Source organism: Amblyraja radiata, chromosome 11 (assembly GCF_010909765.2).
Source record: "Amblyraja radiata isolate CabotCenter1 chromosome 11, sAmbRad1.1.pri, whole genome shotgun sequence".
Classification (NCBI taxonomy): Eukaryota; Metazoa; Chordata; class Chondrichthyes; order Rajiformes; family Rajidae; genus Amblyraja; species Amblyraja radiata.
Genome location: NC_045966.1, coordinates 51,003,088 through 51,023,353, shown reverse-complemented (window position 1 = coordinate 51,023,353; position 20,266 = coordinate 51,003,088). Strand labels below are relative to the sequence as shown.

Genomic DNA, 20,266 nt, shown 5'->3' with positions numbered 1-20,266 from the left:
GTAGGAGCAGATCAGGTAGATCAGGACTGCTCCCCAGTTGTTGGAGAACGTGAAAACTCCACATTGACAGTACTGGAGGTCAGGATCGAATCCGTATCACTGGAGCTATGTGAGGTGAGTGGAGTGATCAAGTGAGCAGTATGGATGGCCAGGGTGGTGAATCAAGGCAGGAAGTATCTTGAGTTTAGGACCTTGGCTCTTCACGCAAATAACCCCAATCCATCACTTTCACATGCAGTCGCTGAAGGTGGTTTGTGGCGATGTTCTCCTCTATTGGCGGCAGTTGTTAGCTCTAAAAACTACCGTAGAATAGAATCATAGAGTCATACAGCACAGGAGGAAAAACTTTTCCATGCTCAACCTGATGCCCCATCTAAGATGGTCCCATTTGCTTCTTTCCTTTACCCACCCCACATGCTCCTCTCCCATCCTCTCGTCACTTATTTCCCTATAATGCCATCTTTCCCTTTCTCCCTATCCCCTTCCACCCACATCTCTCCCTCCAGCTTTATTTTCTCTCCAATGCAACTCGATTCCCCAACAACTACTCCCGCTCCTTATTTTGCTACCTACCTGTAACCTTATGAACAAACGACAGCAAACAAATCTGGCAATCTGTTTCGCTTGGCTGCAGGCCATTACCTGGGATCTCACCCCATTTATGCTTCCAGCCCACCTGTCGTTTATAACTAATCAATAGGTTAGTTATAAATATTCCTTAGTTTGAAAAATACGTAATTTCTAGCTAGTGTCAATCTAACTTTTTCCCCCTTTTTTTTCCCTTTCTTTAATGTGTTTTTTATTGGATTCCTAAGAAAGTATATTTTATAAAGTTCTTACGCGTTCATATATCATGAAGTTATTGCACAATTAACTGTTTTGTCACGTATATATTTCATGAAGGCACTGCACGATTAAACACACATATTACATAGAAGTGGGGACTGTAACTGACAGAGTAGTGATCTTCTTTCCAGTCTTTCATTTCTGTTGTCTGCGATGTTCCTGGTTAGTCGTAGATCCATACAGTGTGGAAACAGGCCCTTTGGTCCAACTTGCCTACACCGGCCAACATGTACAATCTACACTGGTCCCACCTGCCTGCGTTTGGCCCGTATCCTTCCAAACCTATCCTACCCCAGTACCTGTATAACTATTTCTTAAAAGTTGGGATAGTCCCTTCCTCAACTACATCCTCCAGCAGCTCGTTCCATACATCCACCACCCTTTGCGGAAAAAAGCGACCCCTCAGGTTCCTATCAAATCTTTTCCCCCCTCATTTTAAACCTATGTCCTCTGGCTCTCGATTCTCCTACTCTGGGCAAGGGTGTGTAAGATCTGTGTAAGATCACCAAGGTTAGCTGATCATAGAGTGGTAACTGGACAGAAGGAGGTCATTCAGTTCTTTCAGTCAATGCTGGCTCTCTGCTACATTTCCACAGCCGATCCCACTTCTAACTCTTTCACTGCAGGCCTTGGCAACGTTATTTAATCTTGATTATTTTCACATTGGTTTGCTGTAACTGAAACACCCCATCCCTAGCCCTGCATCCCCACCCTGTCCAGCCATCAATGAACTCCACCCTCTGGGTGCAGGAAAGACAATTGTTGTCACCACTGGTCCTTCTGCAAATCCCTTTGACCTATGTCCCAAGGAATAAACGGATGTACCTTTAGAATGGAGATGAGGAAGAATTTCTATAGCCAGAGGGTGGTGAATCTGTGGAATTCATTGCCATAGACGGCTGTGGTGGCCAAATCATTGGGTTTTTTAAAGCGGAGATTGATAGGTTCTTGATTAGTAAGGGTGGAGAAGGTTTCGGGGAAAGGCAGGATGAACATGGTTTGGAGTTCATAACCTCTTCAGCCAATTCTGAGGATGAGACTAAGGTACAATTGGTGACACGTATTGTTACCACAGACTCCCTAATTATTGGATGTCTCCACCAATGTATCCCAATGATCAACCACACGAAGTGCCACTGACCAGTCTGAAGAAGAATCTCGACCCAAAATGTCACCCATTCCGTCTATCCAGAGATGCTGCCTGCCCTGCTGAGTTACTCCAGCATTTTGTGTCTGTCTTAGATGGGCTGAAGGGCCTGTTTCTTTCAATCAATTTAAACAAAACCTGCCCTTGAACCTCACCATCCTGGTAAATTAATACATCACGGCCAACTTCCCTTTCTTCTGCAGAGTCCTTGAATGTAGCATCACCTTCCACTTCCAACTCGGTGCCCAACTTTCCCCCAATTCCATGTTCAATCCCTCCAATCAATACGATGGCCCTGCTATTCTACTGAAACAATACCAAAGCCAGTTACATTCTTTCAGACCATGACCAGAATAACCTCCTATTTTTTTCTGATCTGTGCCTTTGACATCTTTGATCACAATATTCCCAATGAGCCCTCGTTATTGCCCAGAGGCCTGGAATTCCATTGTCTGCTTCCATTCTTAGGTTTGGACTTCAAGTTAAAGACTCACCTTTTGTTGCGTTTTACTGCACTCTGACACAATTTCATCTAGAAACCTCCATACATTGCACGTTAACATGTAAACTTGCCGATGTTACTCAAAAACAAGGAGTCATCCTGAGTACAAGTAGAAAAAAAACTATTCCAAAGAATTTGATGTTGGAAGTGCAGATATAAAGGAATTATTTGGATTGAGTTTTTAGTTTAATTTAGAGATACAACGCGAAAACAGGCCCTTCGGCCCACCGAGTCTGCACCGACCAGTGATCCTCGCACACTAACACTATCCTACACACACCGAGGACAATTTACATTTATACCAAGCCAATTAACCTACAAACCTGTACGTCTTTGGCGTGTGGGAGGAACCCGAAGATCTCAGAGAAAACCCACGGAGAGAACGTACAAACTCCGTACAGACAGCACCTGTAGTTGGGATCGAACCCGGGTCTCTAGCGCTTTAAGCATTGTAAGGCAGCAACTCTACCACTGCACCACTGTGTTATACAACAAATATATTATGTAGTGGCTTACAGTATTTATCTCTAAAATTGCCTTATGGTCACTGGTGTTTGCGAGGCTTGATGAAGGATCTTGCCTGTGGGTTTTTTGGCGATTCATACAATAATGGAGTTTTTATAACTTCAGGCATCAACAAAAGAGAGACCATAACTCTTCTTGCAATGTGTGTGCCCAGCAGATTTACATCTTAACTCTCTCACTCCTGGATTGTTTCGGTTTGATGCAGAGTGTTACATTACAGCTCCTAAGCGCAGTTCATGGGTGTTCTAGTTCTACATGAAGCAAAATCACAATGGAAGGTAAAAGAGAAGGCAGGAGAACAGATGGACGGACTCAGCAGGTCAGGCAGCATCTATGGGGGAAAGTGGACAGTCAACATTTCTGGTCAAGACTCTTTTTAGATTAGTTTAGTTGAGAGGTACAGCATGGAAACAGGCCCTTTGGCCCACCGAGTCCGCACCGACCAGCAATCCCCGCACATTATAACTATCCTACACACACTAGGGACAATTTACACATACACCAAGCCAATTAACCTACATACCTGTACGTCTTTGGAGTGTGGGAGGAAACCGAAGATCTCTGAGTCACGCAGTCACGGGGAGAATGTACAAACTCCGAACAGCCAGCACTTGTAGTCGGGATCGCACCAGGGTCTCCGGTGCTGCAAGCGCTGTAAGGCAGCAACTCTACCGCAACGCCAACGTGGCCGCCCATCTAGTCTGAGAGCGTAGAGGGGAATGAACCAATATAAAGAAGTGGAAGGAGAGTGTGGACAAGAGCTGGCAAGTCTTAGGTAGATACAGGTGAGAAGGGGTTGATTAACGGATCAGAGTTAGATGGGGGAGGGTAGGGTGGAGTAACGACAAAGGCTGGGATAAGTGCTCTGATACGTGGAGGACAAATGTTGCGGATTCTGGATTCTGGTGGGAAAGGGAAATGTCAAATGGAAGAGAGTGAGAGGTGGTGGCAGGTGGGAACCACCAAGGGAGGGAAGGTGTGATCAGAGCAGGAGGAAGAGAATTCAGGAGGATGGAGTGTTTGTGTGTGTGTGTGTGTGTGTGTGGGAGGAAGAAGCAGATTTATATGGGGCTGGAAGGTGCAAAGAATGGAGTGGGAGTAAGGACAAGGGAGATTGGAGGAAGGAAACTGACAGAGGGGTGTGTGGTTTACGTGAAACTGGATAACTCAATATCCATGCTGTTGGGCTGTAGACCATCCAGGTGGAACATGAGGTGTTGTTCTTCCAGTTTGTATTTGGTCTCACCTTGGTAGTAATGGAGGCCAAGGGCAGTCAGATCAGTGTGGGACTGGGAAGGGGAATTAAAATGTTTTACACATGGGAGCCCCTGGTGGTCATGGTAGACAGAGAATAGGTGCTCAGCAACATGCTTGCTTGGTCTCACTGATGTAGAGGAGGCCTCATCGAGAGTACCAAATGCAATAGATTAAGCTGGGGGAGGAGGTGAGGTGAATCCCTGTTTCACATGGAAGGGCTAGTTAGGTCACTGCTGAGGGAGGAGATGCAGGGACAGGTGTTACAACCTTCAATGGTTGCAGGGGAAAGTGCCAGGGGAGGAGAGAGGGTACAGGGTGGGGATGAGCAAATGTAGGAGTCATGGTGAGAGTGGTCGCAGTGGAAAGCAGAAAGGGGTGAGAAAACACTGCAGCTGGCGGATGTATCGAAGAGTGATGTACTGGAAGCAGAGACATTTCCACCAGCTATGGTGTGACCCCACCACCAGTCACAGAATTCCCACCACAGATGCTGCCTGACCAGCTCCAGCCACTCTCCCTTTATGAAATCAGAATGGAAAATTGGCTCTGCAGCCCAATCCTTCCACATTCCCACTTTCAACCCCCCCCCCCCCCCCCCCCCACCCCAACAATCTACCAAAACCCTGCCCACAGCTGACTCAACTTTGCTCAATGCAGTCCAGACACAATCCACACCAGACACCATTATCCCAGCAGCTCAGTCTTAACCATGGAGAGGAGGCACTGGCGGTCCCGGGCTTGTCCTTATGGCTTAGTCCTGGCCTCGAAGGAAGTGTGACAGTCTTGGGCTTGTTCCGGCTGCTCAGCATTGACCTTGAAGGAGGAGGGGCCGTGGTGATCTAATGATTGTCCTTGCAGTTCACCCTTGCCTCAAGAAGGGGTGCTGGCTGTCTTGGTCTTGGTCGTAAATAGGAGGTTTTGATGGTCTCAGGCTCTATCTCTCCTTCTCTCTCTGTCTTTGTGCATCCATGTTGTATGTGTGTGTGCCCGTGTGTGTCTATGTGTTTGACTGTGCATGTGTATCCATCTGTGTGTGTGTATGTATCTTTGTGTGTATCTGTGTGCCTATGTGTGTATCTGTTTTGTGTGTGTGTGTCTATCTGTGTATGTCTGTGTGTGTGTGTGTATGTCTGTATCTGTGTGTAAGTGTCTATGTGCTTGTGTGAGTGTGTGTCTGTATCTATGTGTGTGTGTATGTATGTGTGTGTTGCCTGCATGCATATGTGTATGTCTATGTGGGTGTGTGTGTGAGCGTGTCTGTATCTGTGTGTGTGTATGTATGTATGTGTGTGTTACCTCTATGTATATGTGTGTGTGTGTGTGTATGTATGTGTGTCTATGTATGTATGTGTGTGTCTGTATTTGTATGCATGTGTGTATGTCTATGTGGGTGTGTGAGTGTGTCTGTATATGTGTGTGTATGCGTCCGTATGGGTGTGCTGGCTCAGGACAGTTTGTACCCAGTTCTCTGTATCATGATTAGTGCATGTAGCTTTGAGTTGGTGCAATGGAGTGTGTGTGTCTGCATGTGTACCTGGTGTGGTATGTGTAGAGCAAGAGTATGCTTTATATTTAGGTGCGCATTACTATTACTGGGTCTGAAAGTGCCTTTAATTAATCCCTGTGGCACTTGGATTAGCTAATGAACCAGTAATAGAATCCAATAATTCCTGATGATCTCAGAGCTCAGGAAAGCAGGCGAACGAGAAAGACAGTACATTGGCGGCGGAGATCTGATTCAGGTAACGGAACAACTGCATCTTATTGTAGAAACAAAGAACTGCAGATGCTGGTTTACAAAAAAAGACACATAGTGCTGGAGTAACTCAGCAGATCAAGCAGCATCCCTGAAGTACATGGTTTAAGAATAAGTAGAAAGCCATTTAGAAGGAAGACGAGGAAGAGAGACTTCACAGAGTTTGAAGGGTCTGAAGAAGGGTTTTGGCCCGAAACATTGCCTATTTCCTTCGCTCCATAGATGCTGCTGCACCCGCTGAGTTTCTCCAGCATTTTTGTGCACCTTTTCTCACAGAGAATTGTGAGTCTGTGGAATTCTCTGCCTCAGAGGGCGGTGGAGGCAGGTTCTCTGGATGTTTTCAAGAGAGAGCTAGATAGGGCTTTTAAAAATAGGGGATATGGGGAGAAGGCAGGAACAGGGTACTGATTGGGGATGATCAGTCATGATCACATTGCATGGCGGTGCTGGCTCGAAGGGCCGAATGGCCTACTCCTGCACCTATTGTCTATTGTCTATAGTACATGGATAGGTGATGTATTAAGGCAATTCAGTCTGAAGAAAGGACCCAACCTGAAACGTCCTCGCGGCCTACCACCTGGATTGGAGCGGCTTTTCCTGCCGGGGACACGGACCAGAGCTTCAGCAGCGGCGGCGCAGCGCTGGATACATCGCCGAGCGGGCGATTGCTTGCCTGGATCGCCGTTGAAGCTCCGGAGTGTTGGGCCTGCTGCTTTAACATCGGAGCTGTGGGTCGTAGAGCTTCCAGCGCGGGCGGCGCTGACTTCAACATCGTGGAGTCCTGGGACCCTTTGCCGAGGGCCGCCAGCGTTGAATCTCCACCCAGCGTGGCCTGTGGACTTCGGTAGGAGGTGGCCGATTCGGATGTTCAAGCCACGGAGGATGTCCTCCACTCCCGATGTTGGACTTCCATCACCCCGGCGAGCAGGCCTGAACATCGGGCCACCCGTAGCGGCGACAGCGAGGGTTCGGGAGCCCCCCGACCACGGGAGGACAACAGAGGAGGATGACTGAATTTTGGAGCCTTCCCTCACAGTGGGAAACTTTGATCCCGCTGTGTGGGGATGTCTGTGTTAAAGACTATCGTGTTCTGTGCTCTTTATTATTCGTATGGCTGTATGGTGACAACACATTTCACTGTAGCAATTGGTGCATGTGACAAATAAATGTATCTTGTATCTTGTAGGTGGCGTTTTGGGTCAAGAGCTTTTTCCTGATTGATTGTGTGGGGGGGGGGGGGGGGGGGGAGAAAGCTAGAAGAGATCTTATTTCTGGTGTGCTGACTAATATCTCCCCCTGCCAGTGCTCTGCCCAGCCTCAGTTCCTGTTAGTACCATAGGCTGAGAGGTTTTATCCTTGGAGAAACAAGGAACTGCAGGTGCCCTTAAAAAAAAAAGACACACAGTACTGGAGTAACTCAGTGGGTCAGGCAGCATCTCTGGAGAACATGGATCGGTGATGTTTTGGGGCGGGTCCTTTCTTCAGATTGATTTGGTGAGGTTTTGGGACGGGACCTTCAGATTGGTTTGGTGAAATTTTCGGTGGGGACCATTCTTCAGATTGGTTTGGTGACGTTTCGGGTTGGGTCCTTTCTTCAGACTGAATCGCCTTAATACACCACTTAACCATTTTCTCCAGGGATGCTGCCTGACTCGATGAGTTACTCCAGCTCTTTGTGTCCCCTTTTACTCTAACATCCTGCTTCTGTTGACTACAAGTTAGAAAGGCAATCAGTCAGATAAATATGCTGTAGCTACCTGATATCAATTTTTATGCGGGGTTATCAGACTTGCCTTTCAACTACAGCGGGCAAATTCCAAAGACATCTAAGAGGTTACAGCATAGTTTGAACTACATGTGAAGGCACAGCATAGACTCAGTCCAGTCTGAGCTGCAACTACAGCTTTTGGGCGATTCTTCTCCAACATATCCAATCCCTAGCGGATAAAGGGTCATCAGCCTGGAGTGTACTATTTCTATACATTTTTACTGTATCTAAGATGTGGTTATGTATAGCAATACTTGTACTGAATTGTATGCAAAAAAATAATTTCACTGTACCTCGGTGCATGTGACAAAGAAACTACCAGTGAATTGAATACATTATTATTATCATATGTGACAAGTCCCAGTGATTTTTTTTTTGCTCTTGGTAACTGTTTCTTTCTTCACAGATGCTGGCTGACCAGCTAGGTGTTTGGAGTATTTTTTGCTTTTGCACCTGATGTTTAGTCTGTTCACTCTGTCAATATGTGTACAATATGTGTACCAGAAGATACTCTGTCTGACACTGTGTCCAGGAGATGTCCTCTCTGTCATGGAGTACCAGGGGGCACCTTCCTATGCATAGGCACATCCTGCTCTCCATCTATCCGTGTCCTGATTTGTGCTACTCTCTAGTGAACATGGAAAGGTGACATTTTAAGTTGGGACCCTTCTTCAGACGGATTGTGGTGGAAGAAATCTTGTAAAGAGCAAGGGCGTTGTAAGGCAGCAACTCTACCGCTGTGCCACCATGCTGTCCCTTCTAACATGTGTCAGAATGTATCACCAATTATAACTATTGACAGAGAGATATGCCTGGCCCATGTGAGGTTTTCGTTAATGGTGACCTCTCCCCAGGACGTTGAAGGGAGGGAATTTAGCCGTGAAAATGCTATTGCATGTCAAGGGTATGTTGTTGGACTCTCCAATGTTGAAGATGATTGTCTGGCACTTTTATTACACTAATGTGACTTGCCAATTATCCAGCCAGGCCTTACTTTTGTCTAAGTCTTTCTGCATGAAGGCATTGACTCACTGAGGAGATGCCAATAGAATTGAACATTAGCTAACATCCACACTCTAACTGTTCCATGGTCATTGATGCAGCAGCTGAAGATGATTCAGCTGAGGACATTGACCTGAGGAACTTCTGTGGTGGTGTTGGCCTAAGACTAGGACCAGGATAAATGATGCCCAACAATTACAACCATCTTTCTTCTATCAGATAAGATTCCAGCCATGGGAATATTTTCCGTTTGATACACATTGACCGCAATATTACCATGACACCCTGGTAATGCAGGAAATGTAGCAGCAAATTCATTCACCGCAATGTCCCAGTAAAATAATGGTCAAGTTATTTACTTTACTATACCATTGAGTCATAAATATTGGCTCGGAAATCATGAAGAATACAAGACTTTTCTCCATGTAACGTGATGACATATTTTACCTTCACCTGACTGAGCCTCAGTTTAATGTTTCATCCCAAGATTCCTGCAGTTCAACGTTCAGCTATCAGATTAGATTTTGTGCTCAGGTTTCTGTGGTACAACTTCAAAATATACTGTATTAATAGAAAATGCATTTCTATAGTATTGGAATCACGGGGAAGGTGCAAGGTGGATTCGCAATGATATACGGAGCAACGATAAATATCTGGGTAAACTCGAGATGCTTTTATGTGAAGTGGCCGATTGATCAAAATGAAGCATGATACATTATGGAAGGGTTTGAGAGGTGAATCGTTGAATTATTTCCACCGACCAATGAATCAAGAGACAAACTACACATTAGTACTCACACCACAAAGAGGGAGGAGAGAATGTTTCTAATGTGTCATTAGATTGTAGAATGTATCACCATTTATAACTATTGAAGTGACAGAGGAAAATAGATGGAACTTTACAAAAATGTCCTCATTTTTGTCATCCATCCATCCATTAAAAACGCCCCCCCCCCCGGATACAAAAACTAAAGAGCATCAGGAATAAATGAGGAATTGGAACAGAAGAAGTGCTTTAAAATATGCTGGGAGTGCCATTGGTGAGATAGGTTGAAATAGCTTCTTTAAGTGTTGAAATACTGATTGTATAATAAATTACACATTGTGCAAAATGAGCCTAGATAATAGCAAGTTATTAACATGGTTGTAATGAAAAGAGCTTGTGAGACCTTTTAAAATGAACCTATTACAATAGAAGTTGGCATGGTTTCAACATTTTGCTACTTCTGTTTCCAGACAAGGATCTTTGCAATGACATTCCCTGTGACAGATAGCATACATTAAAAAAAAACCCTCTTAAGTTCCCCATCATCAGACTTGTAATCCTTTCTTGAAGATGAGATCAATGACAAATTTTAGCCTTCCCATTAGCATGCTAGTACAGCCTTCAGTTGAAGGGTCTATGGTCGAGGTGAGTGGAGAGTGGAGCCAACAGAAGGCAGACAGAACATCCATCCCCACAATACCCATCAAGTTCTTGGTCAATTGAGCGGCAGTGACCCTGCCCTCCTGGATGCTTCAGGGATAAGGACAACCTGTTGATGGCACCTCAGACCATTGGAGAAGATCTAGCAACTCTACCACCACCTCATCGGTACAATAATTAACAAATTCCATTCTCCTCTCTAAAGTCAACATCCGGTGGCACGGCTAGAAGTGCCATTGTCTCACAGCTCCAGTGCCCCAGGTTCAATCCTGACTTCTGCTGCTGTCTCTGTGGAGTTTGCATGCCCTGGTGGGTTACTCCCAGGTGTTGCAGTTTCCTCCCACTTCCCAAAAGATGTGCAAGTTGGTAGGTTAATGGCCACTTTACATTGCCCCTGGCAGGTGGGTGATTGGTAGAATATGGGGTTGGGGGGGGAGGAGGGAGATGGTGGAGAGGGGGAGTTGGGAAGAAAGTGGTGGGAATAAAATGGGATTGGTGTAAATGTTTTATCTCTGTATTAAATTATATATCTGTATGCTTTGTTGTCACCTTCTCCTAGCTAACAATGATCTATTCTAAATTTTCCTTGAACCTTATCACCTTTGATGTCTCATTTTCACACCTTACACATCCTTATCTCTATCTCCCTCTTCCCTGATTCTCAGTCGGGTTTCGACCCGAAACGTCACCCATTCCTTCTCTCCAGTGATGCTGCCTGTATCGCTGCTGCCTGTCCCGCTGAGTTACTCCAGCAGTTTGTGTCTATCTTTGGTGTAAATGCCTGTCTGACGGTCACAGGAGACTCACTCAGATTACACTCAACCATCTCCAATGAAGGGTCCACCTTATCTACTAACTCCTGAGACAAGCCTCCACTCTCAGCCCTGTCTTGGCAAGATACTTCCAGGAATAAGAACATCCCAAAGATGTTCTCAAGGTCTCTCTGAAAAGATATAACACCCGCAAAAAAAGTGCCCAGGGATTCACAAAAGTTCCAACCTGAGGGGTCTACCGAGGGAAGCTTCCCAATACAATGTGAAGGTGAGAACCCTGCCCCTCACCCTGCTACCACCTGCCTTCTCCATCAAGCAACTCCTCTCCCATCTGTGGACGAGTCTGCAGGTCCAACATCGGCCGCCTCAGTATCCACTCAACTGCAGAGGAAGCAAAGGGGAACGAACTCAGGAAGGCACGGGTTGGGCCGAAGGGCCTCTTTACGTGGCTCACCCTGGACCCAGTGAAATTGCCTAAGTAGAGGAATCGGATTTGTGTTGTGTGAAAGGTGTGGATGTGTGGTGCGGGTACATGGATAGATCTGTGTGAGAGAGAGAGTCGATGTTCTGGTGTAGACGACGCTACCTGTTGGAGCGCACTCACTGGCTAACTCGCTGTGTATCGCTGCTGTGCCGACACGTGGGTGGGTGTGATGTCGATCTAGCTGTGGCCAAGCGACACAAAGAGACGGGAGGAGGGGAGTAGGAGTGACGGGCTGTTCCCGAGCGGAGCCGGGGAAGCGGAGAGATGCACAGCCCCGGGTAACCTGTGGTTTCAAGATAAGAAGTTGGTGGGGAAATATTTACAAGCAGAAGATGAGAGCGTGTGGTTGTGTGCCAACACCTCAAGGCTGAGACTGCCGAGAGCTGGTCAAGTTGTTTGCGAGTGTGTGGGTCGCCGAGAGCCGCTGGAACTGGTGTAGTAGGTGCGGGGACTCGGGACACAGCGAGAGTGTGGAGCCGGCGGGGCGGCGGAGCTCGCTCAGCGCCACGATGATGGTACCAGGAGTGTCCTTGCTCTTGGCTCTGGTCGGTGAGTACAGCACTGGGGCAAACTAGCACTGGGGGAAACTAGCACTGGGGCAAACTAGCACTGGGGGAAACTAGCACTGGGGGAAACTAGCACTGGGGGAAACTAGCACTGGGGCAAGGCAGCTCTGGGCAGAGTAGCACTGGGGCAAGGCGGCACTGGGGCAAACTAGCACTGGGGCAAACTAGCACTGGGGAAAGGCAGCACTGGGGCAAGGGGGCACTGGGGCAAGGCAGTACTGGTGCAAATTAGCACTGGGGAAAACTGGCACTGGGGCAAGGCAGCACTGGGACAAACTAGCACTGGGGAAAGGCAGCACTGGGGCAAGGGGGCACTGGGGCAAGGCAGTACTGGTGCAAATTAGCACTGGGGAAAACTGGCACTGGGGCAAGGCGGCACTGGGGCAAACTAGCACTGGGGAAAGGCAGCACTGGGGCAAGGGGGCACTGGGGCAAGGCAGTACTGGTGCAAATTAGCACTGGGGAAAACTGGCACTGGGGCAAGGCAGCACTGGGACAAACTAGCACTGGGGAAAGGCAGCACTGGGGCAAGGGGGCACTGGGGCAAGGCAGTACTGGTGCAAATTAGCACTGGGGAAAACTGGCACTGGGGCAAGGCGGCACTGGGGCAAACTAGCACTGGGGCAAGGGGGCAAGGCGGCACCGGGGCAAGGCAGTTCCTGCCCGCTGGGCTGAGTTCCACCACACACGGTCATGGGTCTAACTCACATTCTGTTCGCCGGAACAACTACAACACACAAGAACGTTAAATCCAGTTCCAATCCCTATTCATCCGAGTCTTTTTTTGTAGAAGTGCGAGGCTTTTTGTTTTTGTACTTTTATCTTTCCCGTTGTGTTGGTACACATAACATCACGGGAACTCAGCTGAGATCCAAGCTGTAGGATTAGGAAACTAACTAACGAGATTTTAATATCTCAGCAATTTCTAGAGAGTAAACCTAGGCGGATAGAATAGTGTAGACACATGCATTTATACAGTGACTTTAATACCGCCAATATCCGTCCTAGGACCCTTCACTCGATCGGGAATTATAAGGCGGGTGGCCACATATAGAAGCAGAAAAAAATGTTCAGAGGCATTTCTAAAGATTTTAGAATGGGGGTGAGGGGCGGATACTGGAGCTGGGAGCCTGCAACAGACAACGTGTTCCCATAAGTAAGAACTATTCTGGATCTTTAATTTCCCCTTTGATTCAGTGTTCAGTAAGTAAAGGACTGAGAGCAGAGGATAGTGATATTGAATGTAGTCTGTGGATCAACATACGTACCGCGAACAGCTCCTTTAAGGATATCCGAGCAGTGTGCAGAAAGAAACTGCGGATGCTGGTATATATCGAAGATAGGCACAGAGTGCTGGAGTAACTCAGCGGGTCAGGCAGCATCTCTGGAGAAAAGGGGTCCGGTGGCGTTCGGGTCGGGCCCCTGAAGAAGGGTTTCGGCCCGAAACGTCGCCTATTTCCTTCGCTCCATAGATGCTGCTGCACCCGCTGAGTTTCTCCAGCATTTTTGTGTACCCTTTTTCAGACTGTTATATCTACCCAGTAGTGCCTGATATGACTCGTAGCGATATGACAACACCCGTGCCCTACCACCACCATAATTAAGTCCGTATTATACCCTCGGCAAACCTTCATGTCTTTGGGATGTGGCACGAACGTGGAGCCTGCATTCTCTAATTCTATAAAAAGCTGCAAATAGAGTCCTACAGTTCCCAAGGGGATTTTCTCCTTGAAATGAGTCTGCTGTTGGGAAGAGCCCTGCCTGAAAATGTTTGACACTATCATTTTCATTATAGCTTACTTTGAATCTTTAGCCCTTGGCACTTCAGGTCGCATTATCAGGCTAATTGGGCATGTGACCTATTTTCTTGGTGAAAGAGATAGGTTTTAAGTATAGGCTAGCCACATTGTAAGACAGAGCAGAGAACCTCAGAGGTTATCTCCTTGGTAGCTTTACTTTAGAGATACAACGTGGAAACAGGCCCTTCGGCCCACCGAGTCTGCGCTGACCAGCAATCACCCAGTACCCAATCACCCATTGAATAGAAGTCAATGAACCTATAAAGTTGGTCATCTTTGGGATGTGGGAGGAATCCGGAGCACCCGGAGAAACCCCACGTGATCACAGAGAGAACATGCCAACTCTGTATAGACAGCAACCATGAGTCAGGATCGAACTCGGGTGCCTGGCTGTGAGGCAGCAACTCTTCCACTGTGCCACCGTGCCGACTATCTGAACAGTGCATGTGTAGGGAGGAACCGCAGATGCTGGTGCACACTGAAGATAGACACAAATAGCTGGAGTAACTCAACAGGTGAGGCAGCAGCAAAGGTGGCGCCTGACCCGCTGAGTAACTCCAGCTTTTTGTGTCTGTCTGAACAGTGCAGTCTGTTAAGTGTAATCTGGAATATGTTACTATCCCTGTAACACCATTTGTATAATGTCACATGGACTATAACTCCACAGCTATTGTGCTTGTACAGTGCCACCTGTACATCTGTGTGGCGACACTTGTGTACTGCATAGGTGATATATGATGTTACGGGGTTGTATGCAAAACAAAGCATTTCACTGTACCTAGGCGCATGTGATAATAACGTATCATTGAATCTGCCCAGCAATATTGGTTGTACAGCAACAGGCACACACATCATTTGTTCAACACCATTTAGCTGTTACTGCAAACTGGCCGGCGAAATGCAAATGTTACCGAGACGCTGATAGACCCAAATAATAATGAGACTTCTGAGAGGTTTAGGAAAATGTTATTCTCTGCTGTTACAGAATAATAGAATGAGCAGCTGAGATTCATGATTGGCCATTGAATAGCTGGCAGGTGATTCATTCCAGTCACAGCAGCTGGCAGCAGAGTGCAAGGGTTGAAATTCACAGACTTGCCATTGGGAAGTTGCAAGGAGATAAACTCTAACTTTGGCTCTCAGCACAGGTAAAGCAGCGGACCGAAGCTCTCATTAGTGTGGATACGTTACCTGTCATTCTTAACATGGAGATGAAAAGGAGGGAAATGGTCAAATAATAATTTGCTTCATACCAACAATTATGTATGGCTACATGGTTTATTATACAAAGCCTTTCCAGGCTCAGAAATGAATCGGCACTGGCAAAAAGTGCAATATTTGGTAACATGGTGGGTTCCCCTGAGTTTACCCAGTCATCCAAACCCCACACCCCCACCACCATCCTCCCTCCCCCTGCCACCCCTTATCCTAGCCTTCCACCTACTCCCCCTCCCACGCCCTTCCCCAGCCCCCTACCCCCACCCTCCCCCCCCACCACCCCTTCTCCAATCTCTCCCTCCCACCCATTCTCCCAGCCCCCTACTGCCACCCACCCCTTCTCCCAGCCCCATCTTCCACCCCTTCTCCCAGCCCTCCACCTACACCCCCTCCCACCCCTGTATTCTTCCACCCTCCCTTATAATGGATGACAGATTGCTCTCCATCAGCTTTTATATCACATCAGCCTTCCCATCAACCAAGGAACCAACAGAGAATGAATTGGTTCAAAACCGTGTGATTAGTCAGCAGCCATTTGGTTCTGTGTTGGTTATGTGGCTTCATCTCTGCTCCTGAAATGGATTTTGAGTGTACGCTAGCATGAAATGGTGCTGGGTGCTGCTTGATTACGACTGTAATGTACTACACCCACTGGTAGACCATTACTGTAGCCCAGCTGAATCCCTCAACCAGACTCCACCCCCTGTACTGTACTCCCAATAGTCCATTACTACATATAACACAAACACCTGGACCCCTTCAATTAAATTCCAGCCTGTTACGGATTCCCAAGGCTCCATTATTCTACTTACGACCCACTTGAAATCCTTGATTAGATTTCTTCCTGTTTCCCAGGTTTCCATTACTCTCAATAATTGTGCTTAGTCTTTAGTTGGAACTTTAATTTTTGGATTGTAAGATTGCACATGTTTACCACAGCTCCCTTAAAAAAAGAATTCCCCTCAGGTTGCTGGTGCTATTAAAGGCCAATATTTACAGTTTGTTTGCCCTAAGAAGAGGATGTGGACTTTCCTTTTGAAGTCATGCAGTGCAGTTCCTTACAGTTACAGCATAATATGTTTTGGGTAGGGAGTTTAGAGTGAAAATATAACATGGACAAGCAGCATCTGAGGTTAGGATCGTTAGAACCTGGGCCTCTGGCACTGTGAGGCAGCAGCATTATTGGTTGTGCTACTGTCCTCCCCTCAGAGTAAGAGATAATATAACATTATTACCTCACAGGACTTGGTAACAATTTGAAGTAATCATGTTATATTACTCCTTATTCTGAGGGTAGCTCAGCGGCACAATTAACAGTGCTGCTGCCTCACAGTGCCAGAGACCCAAGTTCGATCCTAACCTCAAGTGCTGTTGGTGTGGAGTTTGCACGTTCTCCTTGTGATCACGTGGGTTTTCTCTGGTAGCTCTTGTTCCCTCCCATGCCCCATAGACGTTCAGGTTTGTAGGCTAATTGACTGCTGTAGATTGTGCAGGTGAGTTGGGGGTGGGAGAAGCCGATGGGAACATAGAGAGAATAAACAACGGAGATTAATGTATGGGACAAGGCAGCACTGGGGCAAACTAGCGGGGGAAAACTGGCGGGGGCAAACTAGCGGGGGCAAACTAGCGGGGGCAAACTAGCGGGGGCAAACTAGCGGGGGCAAGGCAGCACTGGGGCAAACTAGCGGGGGCAAACTACCGGGGGCAAACTAGCGGGGGCAAACTGGGGCAAACGGAGATTTAGTATAAATGGATGCTTGATGATTGGCAAGGACTCGATGGGCTGAAGGGCTTGTATCTGCAGTCTACTGCTGTGTGGCGTGTGATGCTAATGATAGAAAAGTCAGGGATGCAATAGTCGTCAACAGTGGTACAGGTCTAGAGTCTATTCCCTGAGCCAAATTATGATCCAGGCCTCATTTGAATGCAACGAATGAGAATCAATGGGCATTGCAGTGGGTTGCTGATTGAGCTGCGATTGATATAGGGTGAGTCTGACACAGGGATGGCCATCAAACTGGGAGGGAGAACAACAACCACTAAGCTGTGGAGCTTGCTGGGGTAACTCATCTAGCAGGCGACATGTTTTCGTTGCACCCTTCCCATCCCGGGTGCAGTAACTCGCTGAATGTTGGTGATAGTCGAGAGAAGGCAGTGGACTCTCTGGAATCTTAATAAATGAAGTAAGGAACAACCTTAGCAGTTGGATTGAAGGACTGAGATAGAAAGAGAAAAGAGGAAAGTGCGAATCGGTAGGAGATTAAAAATCAAAAGGGGAATCAAGACAAGGAAAGAAAGACTGGAATTTGAGAGTGAGCAGGAGATGGGATTTTGTTCCAAAAATAAACGTTTAGAATAAAAAACATATACACAAGACAAAAACTGTGGAAAACCCTCATAGATTGTCAGTATTCATGTATTCAATAATGTCATGTGTAGATAGGAACTGCTGGTTAATACCGAAGATAAACACAAAGTGCTAGAGTAACTCAGGCAGCATCTCTGGAGAAAAAGGCTCGTACTCGGTAGTGTTCACACCTATCTTTTAAATAAAACACCTTTGCCACCCACTTGGCACTCTGGGGTGATATCCCTTCCCTTGTTTGAGGGGAGTCACCACTGCACCCTCGCCTCAATGTCCAGCAGAGGAAGGACCCTAGATTGTGGTGTTCGTCTACAGAACCTTGGCATTGACTGCACCAAGCTTCAGCGAGCCCCTCAGCACTTACTCCTGCAGTCCGGAATGGGCCAGTCAGCAACATTCCCTGCCAGTCATTTAGCTGCGCGGAGACTAACAAGTTTTACATAAAGGCCCTGTCCCACGTTCCCGAGTTACTCACGAACTCTCCCGAGTTTTCCCCTTGATTCGAACTGGGAGAATTACGGTAATAGCCATTCGTAGGTACTCGGGGCTATTTTTTTAAAACTCATGGACAATTTTCAACATGCTGAAAAAACGTCCCGACTTATCTGATGCCCCGATTTCCTACGGCTGGCATTACGAGCCGCTACGAAACATCTACGGACTCTTACGGCCTCCTACGAGCTCGCCACCGACATTCCCCGACATTCCCCGAGTTCGAATCAAGGGCAAAACTCGGGAGAGTTCGTGAGTAACTCGGGAAAGTGGGACAGGGGCTTTAAGGTTTGAAATAACGAAGAATGATTCACTCCCAGAACTACAACTCAAAAGATCCAGTTTCTCCTCTGGTTCAGAGAGGATGATTGTCATTAAATTATTACATTGCAGTTACGTGCCACGTTGTTAAAAAAGTATTGAAATGTTTCATTACACCAATTAATTATATGTAGTTCAACCAAATTCTTAAAGTTATTGGGGAGGTGAAAGGTGGGCTTCTGCATGTGTGACGGTGTAAATTGATATTAATATATGACCCCCATCGTAGTTCTCTGACTCGTTTCACTGTCCTCCTGATTAAATGTTACTGATTGTATGTCTCGTTGTTCACTTCCCCTCAACTAACAATGAATCATTCTACATTTTCCTTGATCTTTGTCCCCTTTGATCTCTAGTTCCCACACTTTGCCCTTCCTTATCTCTATGTCCCCCTCTCCCCTGTGAAGAAGGGTCTTTGTGTGAAGAAGGGTCTCGACCTGAAACGTTACCCATTCCTTCTCTCCAGAGATGCTGCCTGTCCCGCTGAGTTACTCCAGCATTTTGTGTCTATCTTCGGAGTAAATTGATTAGCAGGTTCCTCATGATTCGCAACTTATATCTTTCAATCCCCTGAACCTGTTAGTCAATTTACACATTAATAACAGCATGGGTCATTTTTTGCTGGCTCCCAGATTGCTATTTTTGATCAATATCCTTTTTGCAATAACTAATATAGAGTGTATAATCTGCAACCTATAACTATATTAATGTAATGTTCAATTTATAACATAGTACGCATCATATAATTCAGGCAATGCAAGCTATTATTTTAATGCACACCGTACAATCTACTAATGAAATTCAATCCAATGTATAATATCCATTCTTAATCAGTGCACAATAAATAATATTAAAGATTCAGTTTATTAGGCAATGCTTTTTAAATTCATTTATGTGACTACCATTTATTGCTAATTTCCAATTGCTCTTGGACTGAGTGTCTTCCTGGGCCCATTCCGAGGTAGCTAAATATCAGCTTCCCAGTCTAATGTTGGAGTTTAGGTCAGGAGGAGTAAGATGTGTGTCTTATTTCCTAAAGCACATCACTAAAGCAGATGGAGTTCACAGCAATGCAGTAGTTTCATAGCGACCATTATATTACTGGCCCTAGCTTTTTAATTCCAAAATGTATTTAATTAACAATTTTAATTCACCAGTTCCTTTGGGATTTGAATTTTTTGCTGTGGATCATCAGTCTGCATATATTAGTTGAGATCCAGTAACATACGACTAAACCTTCCGATATACAGTCTCCACTGTTTAATACCCAGTGTGTGCAAATTAATAACACAGTATGAAAATATACAATATATTAAACAGATAATATTCAATGCACACTACAAACATTAACTCACAATGTACGAAAAATATACTATGCAAATATGCAAACTGTATTAATAGCAGAACATATTAAGATGACAAGGACACACAATAATTTATTACAAAAGCCAACGTTCTGTCATTTGCAAACTCTGCGCGCATTTTACTGGCAGATCCGTAAGGCTGTTGTTGTCAGCCAAGGCAGTCTTGCAAACAGCGAGGCCGTGATCACTGTAACTGGGTGAAGTGAATGGACCAGAGCAAGCTGTTTTCTCAGCTTTACCATCCAGCTCCTTAAAAAGAAATCCTTAAACGAATCCTTTAAAAAAAAAAAAAAAATAGAAATGAAACAAACATTTAACATTGTTACAGACTTTCACTCGATATTATATCAATTAAAATACATTCAACTTATTTAATTTAAAGTAAAGACAAATAATTGAAAATAAAGTGGCATGCAATATCACTTTGCTCACTTCAACCCTCTCGAATGGATGGACTCAGGGATCCAGTATTGTGTCCACTCTGGTGCAGGGTCCAAGTGCAGTCCCCCACCGTAAACCCTGTGTGAAACTGCTGGCATTTATCAGCAGGCATTTGGGCCAGTATACAGTGTAACCTGCAATATTTAATCAGCAAACATGAAATATACACTAGTCAGCTTAAAGTGACCAGAATGTAACATGCAATGCTCATAAT

At 46.0% G+C, this 20,266-nt stretch overlaps 1 protein-coding gene across 1 annotated transcript in view; it reads left to right on the top strand.

Moving 5' to 3' along the window:
• Positions 1–11,600: 11,600 nt before the first annotated feature.
• The window catches only part of gfra3 (GDNF family receptor alpha 3), a 35,251-nt gene continuing 26,585 nt past the window's right edge, over positions 11,601–20,266 (top strand). Inside the window, exon 1 of the mRNA XM_033029916.1 lies at positions 11,601–12,035. Coding sequence (XP_032885807.1) covers positions 11,996–12,035 — 40 coding nt within the window. The 5' untranslated portion in view covers positions 11,601–11,995. The remainder of the gene's footprint in view (positions 12,036–20,266) is intronic.